Source organism: Malania oleifera, chromosome 7 (genome assembly GCF_029873635.1).
Source record: "Malania oleifera isolate guangnan ecotype guangnan chromosome 7, ASM2987363v1, whole genome shotgun sequence".
NCBI classification, from domain to species: Eukaryota; Viridiplantae; Streptophyta; class Magnoliopsida; order Santalales; family Ximeniaceae; genus Malania; species Malania oleifera.
In genome coordinates this window covers 9,759,964-9,765,894 of record NC_080423.1, presented here as the reverse complement: position 1 = coordinate 9,765,894, position 5,931 = coordinate 9,759,964, and the positions used below count along the sequence as shown (strand labels likewise).

General features: G+C 40.7%; 1 protein-coding gene across 1 annotated transcript; it reads left to right on the top strand.

Moving 5' to 3' along the window:
- The first annotated feature begins 3,268 nt into the window (after nucleotides 1–3,268).
- Nucleotides 3,269–5,514, top strand: LOC131160518 (uncharacterized). Its single transcript, XM_058116291.1, has one exon. The coding sequence runs from the start codon at nucleotides 3,776–3,778 to the stop codon at nucleotides 5,096–5,098; it is 1,323 nt and encodes a 440-aa protein (XP_057972274.1). The 5' UTR covers nucleotides 3,269–3,775; the 3' UTR covers nucleotides 5,099–5,514.
- Nucleotides 5,515–5,931: the final 417 nt, after the last annotated feature.

Below are 5,931 nucleotides of genomic sequence, written 5' to 3'. Positions count from 1 at the left end.
TCTTGCTAGACTAGTTCTTTTATATTTATTTTGGACTTAAACTCATCGTATTTCTACCATGTTGATAGCTATTTATCAATTAACAAAGTGGCCGATCAAATGTTTAACAAACTACTATATTACTTTTATTTCAAAGTATTCATCAATCAAGGTATCTTCAATCTTGAGCCAAACTGCAACAATATTAAACTTCATTTCCTCTACTTTTTGTGAAAGTCGACATTCTTTATATGATCACAAGTAAGTGATGCTCCTTTGGATTGTCCATGAACCTTTGTTTGGTATCCTGTTCCTATCCTTTTGTTTCTTGGCTTTGAAAATAAATTTCCTAGAGTAAGTCCTCTAAGAATAAAATATGCATTTTTTCAATTGTAAATCCTTTGCCTCTTCGGTCACTTCATTCCTTTCTGATTTTGCTCTTTCTCCAATCTACAAATTGCTCATCACTATTTTAATTTCTCTCGCCATCATTTCTTAATCTTGTTAATTTATTACTGGACTGCGATATATTCTCTAGCATGATTTGACTTTGATTGTAGTTAATATAAGATGTCTATTTCAAATTTTCTTTCCCCACCTCGATCCATTAACTCCTTAACTTTTAGCGAGATGTTCATTTAATTTTCATAAATAACTAGAAACCGTATGACGCTTCTCCCCATGAAAGAAGTTCAATAGTAAATTACTTGAAGTTAATTAATTTGATTTCTTTCACACCTACCTTCCTTTAATTCTACTAATTTGGTGGATCCCAATTTTGCATACAAACAATTATTTTCCCTCCAAGAAGATTAACAAAACAAAATTAAATTAAAATTAAATTCATGTATAACTAACTAAATACTATAATGTCATGTTTGAGAGTGTGGATTTTGGACCTTAAATTTAGATTTGAATGAATTTAGACGAATTTTACTATAATTTTATATTACATCTTATCCAAATCCACTATAAATCCAAATCCAAGTTCACGATCTCTCCAAACATGAGATAAAAATATTTTTAAATTATGATAAAATATGTAAAATTATCAAACTATCCTAATTAAACATAAATGAAATTCAAGATCATAGATTGCCTAGCTATGATATATATATATATATATATATATATATATATATATATATTCTTTATTATTCTTTGAATTTTAAGATTCAAACTAATGAAGCTTTGAACATATCTTCAACATGTAGACTGGGTAGCACTTTTGATCATTCAAGTTCAAAGGAGACTCTCTCTCTCTCTCTCTCTCTCTCTCTCTCTCTATATATATATATATATATATTTGAAAATATAGGCGCAATGTTTGATACATAAGGGGAAATTGGATGGCGGTGAGGGCATCTGAAATACGCATCTCATAGCATTTGTTTTACATGTCGGACCAGAAAAGGCCATTCCCCCCATTAACATTAACAACGTATACAATATTTCAAGCATGAGAGTTTTTATTAATTAAAAAATGTGAGGCAAGAGAGAAAAAAAAGGCAGCACGCGTCCCGCACGGCCTAGTCCCACCGCCTACTGTAATAACACGAGGGCGCCCTCATTGGATCTCTCCTCCTTTAAATAATATAATATTTGTTTCAATATAGTATGGAAAGTACTGAAGAGCCAGGCACATCAGATGGGGCATCAATGGACGGTCAAGATCAGATGATGCGTGCGCTGCATCCTCATGTGAGGTACAGGTCCATGGACAATGATGGAGGTCCCATCAGTCTACATTCTCCTACAGTATTAATTGGTTGTGGTTGGCTCCCCACAACTCATCCTCATCACATACCCATTTATTTTCTCGCATCGCCCACGTACGGTGAAGCCGATGGCTGTGATGCTCCCACATCATATCGCATGAGTAGTTTCAGAGGAACAAGTAACGTAGGTAGGGCACGTTTAGGTGAGGTCTTTTGTATGTATTCTCCGCCACGTGGCCCTCTCCGTTTGGTCTGTCAAGACCCCAATCTACGTACGTGCTGTAACTCTCCGGCGCCGAGCAGGGTTAGAGTTAGATGAGATGAGATGAGATCCGCCCCGCCCTCGCCACCAGCTCTCCTCCGAGTTACGTGTAGACTTAGAATACGTAGGGTGAGAATGGACCAGGGTCAGGGTCAGGGTCAGGGTCACCCCCCTTAGGTTAGGGTTTATGTAGGGTTTTTGTCCTGTCAAATGCAGACCGACGGAATAATATTATTAATATACAAAAGCAAAAAAAAAAAAAAAAAAGAGAATACATGTACGTAGCCTTATAATATTTATATAAGTGTATACAGTTCATGACAGGTAGAGGCGTATATTCTATTCTACACACAAGTTGCGCAATGAAAATTTGTGATATGGGTTTTTTGGTATATATTCTTAATTAAGCAGGGAAATGCTTAGTACATATAGAGAGAAAAGGGCAAAAAAATGATACTGTGTGGGTTTGCTTTTCAGTTCAGGTAGTTGCAGCAAACTTTTGGTGTTGGTGAACTGACCTACCCATCGAGGGATTGCATCTTTTATTGGTCTTCATTAAAATAAAATTAAAGGAGGTGAAAGGCATGAGGTAAAGTATAAAAGAACAGGGAGAATATAATGGTGAGTATGAATATGGAAGCAGGATCCACTGAGGCGGGTGGTAAAAAGATTTGCCATGGTATCTCAATAATAACGTTAGATTTTGAAAATCATATGTTGCTGATGGCGTTTTGTATCCTTCTGACTTAGTTGGTCAAAGGCTGTGGCAAGGAATTTTCGTTTTTTAATTCTTTTAGAAAATAAAAAAATATATATCACTTATTATTTTTTTTTCATACTTTACTTAAATAGAGTAAAAAATATAAAAATGATACTTGTTACTTGCATATCTTAAACTTAACCTAGCGATCAAAATGAAAACGTGATTTTGTTTTTAAATTTTTTGAATTTATATTAAATTTAATCACATTGATAAAAGTTTGTATAGAGGAGTTGGCTGATTAATTGGCTGTTAATTTGGCAGTTCTTGCTTCATTATATTTCAACAATCATCATTCTTAATTTTGGTAGATTGCCCACTTCCAGTACGTTATTCCTTTCTTTTTTATAATTTTATTTTTGCTGTAGCTGTACGCTCTGTATTTTAATCTTAATTAGGTTTTTACAGTGTCTTTCACTTCGTATCTTTTTCTTCTTCCCATTCACACTGTAAATCCCAACCCCTCATCTCTCTTTGACCCATCTCCACTCCCCGCGCGCTCTCTGTCTCTCTCTCTCTCTCTCATATTCATGGCGACCCCACGCTGATCTTTTTAGTGGAAAACTGGAAATGTGAGCAGAAGCCGCCTCTCTTTTAGAGAAGAGAAAGGCTACACAACCCATCTCTCTCCAGACTCAAAAGCCCTAATTACCCATATACAAAAACGGGAAAAATCCAAGAAGAAAAGCCCTCTTTGCTGCAACCCAGCAATTTGATGATCCCTGGTCGTTTACTATCTTGTTCAGAGATACACGCTTCTGCTCCAATATAAAGAAGATAAAAGCTAGACAGATAAAGAAAGAAGGAAAGAAGAGAAGGGGGGGTACAGTAGCTGTCGTCTTCGTTCCAGATCATCAGACCTAGCTTCCTGCTTTATAGACATGGGTACTTTCTGAAAGCTCTCTCTCTTCCAGAACCTGATCAATCTCCATCTTCTTCTTCTTCTTCCCCAGACATCCTTCCTTTAATGAGTCTGTAACTCAGTTACCAAATCTCTCTCTCTCTCTCTCTCTCCGCTTGCTTTTTTCCCTTTTTGCCCTTCTCTCTGTCTCTGCCATGGATTCAGCTAACAGTGGCAGCATACAGTCGTCCAGCGGTGGCGACGAGGAGTACGACTCCCGCGCCGAATCGATCTCGGCGTTCCTGATCCCAACCGCCCACGTCGGCGCCATCCCTAACCCGCCTTCGCAACCGCTGCCGCATCACCACTCCGCCGTGTTCGACCCCCCGCCGCTCCCCAACTACTTCGACCCTTTGTCGCGATCGCCGCCGTTACCAAACCCGAATTCCCTTCTCAACCTCGAACCAGTCTGGTCCAAACCTCTGCGATCCGACCCGAATTGCACCGAAATCGGCGGCGTAATGGTCTCGTCCTCCCCCGGCCCACCCTTCCCCACAGCCCAGGGACAACAACCTCGAGCCCCATTCTTGAACTCCTCGCCGTCCATTGGTTATCCTCAGGTGCCGGAAAATGCGGCTCGCGGTCCGGGTTCGGGTCCTCCTCCGGCCGATCAAACCAACCCGGTTCGTAATCCAAAGAAACGATCCAGAGCGTCTCGTCGCGCACCCACCACTGTCCTCACCACCGACACCACCAATTTCCGTGCCATGGTTCAGGAGTTCACCGGGATCCCGGCGCCCCCGTTCACATCGTCGCCTTTCCCCCGAAGCAGACTCGATCTATTCGGTGCACCGTCGAGCATGAGATCCGGGCCTTTGGACGGTGCAACGCTAACCCCTTCCTACCTGCTCAGACCCTTCGCCCAGAAACTCCAAACCCAAACGCTCCCATTCGTTTCTTCTTCATCATCTCCATCTTCACTGGTCGATGCCATTGTTTCAACCACGGCCGCTAACATCACTTCTTCCAATACGACGCCGCTTGGCTTCCAAATGCCATCTGATTTGGGCATTCTCAAGCAGCCCCAAAACCTGAGCAATCTCCTGAACATGCAGAACCCGATTTTCACGTTTCAATCGTTCCTTCAGAACCCGCCCAAATACCCGTTACCCAATACGGGTTCAAAATCTCAACCGTCTTTGGACTTCGGATCCAACGATAATTCCCAACTCAAAATGGGGAATGTTCTGGAAGACTTCGGCTTGGGGCACGGGCTGGGCGGGCTGGGCCCGAACTTAGTGTCACCGCCTGATGGCCCTCCGTCCTCGAGGGGCGGCGACAATAACACACCGAGCTGGGGCGACGGAACTGGAGCCAATGTTAATGGGAGTTACGGAAACTCATCGCCACGGGCTTCGAACGGGAAAGTAAACTTCGCGGCTGCTTCATCGGATTTTCACGGGGAGAAGCCGCCGGAGAACAATGCTGTTGCCAGAAGTGAAGGTATGGTGGAATCGTGGATTTGTTCTTCGGATTAGAATTAAATATAGTTAATTGCCATGGATGGATGGATCGATGTCCTTGAAGATTATGATCAGAGCTGAAATGGGTCGAAAAAATTATATAGAAAAAAGATCGGAGAAGCATTGTTTTTAGGTTCTCCACAATATATATCTACCTTAACCCGTGACTTCCGGTCGAGCTAGGAAATGAAAACTTCTCTCTCTCTTTCTCTTCCATTTTAATCATCATGTGTAAATAACAGTCTTTAGTTTTTGTTTTTTTTTTCCCCCTTCGATTTACTATATGATAAGTGTTTCTGATCATACATAGCTAGCATCGACACAGACGATCGATAGATGTTCGGTTGTTTTAATTTCTTCTTACATTAATTATTCTCATGGCTTTGTTTGTTTATTTATCTGAAAATCAAATAGTGAAATGCCGTTTGCTAGATTCTTGTGATGGTTGCTGTTGTGATGGGAGTTGACTACTGCTATAATCAGGGAATGTATAGTGTAGTGCAGTATCAGAGAGAGGAGAAATTAATGGGGGGAAGGATATTGAATATTGAAGATATGAATGGTATGAATGATCTCTCTCTCTCTCTCTCTCTGGAACAGTGTGTCTTCCTTCCTCGTACGTACCCATTTTCGCTTACTGTTAGATATGATTTTAGTATTTGGATTTTATCTGAACACTGATCTCCCCAACTCCCCAAGTAGAACAAAATCCAATGTTTGGTCTTTGGTGCTACACCACCGAATAGACCGGATTTTGTCCCGTTTCTATCTTCTCTCTCTCCCTTATATATTTTTTAAATGTTGTGTTTTTAATTGTATTATTCAATTTTGTGTAAAACAATGGATGA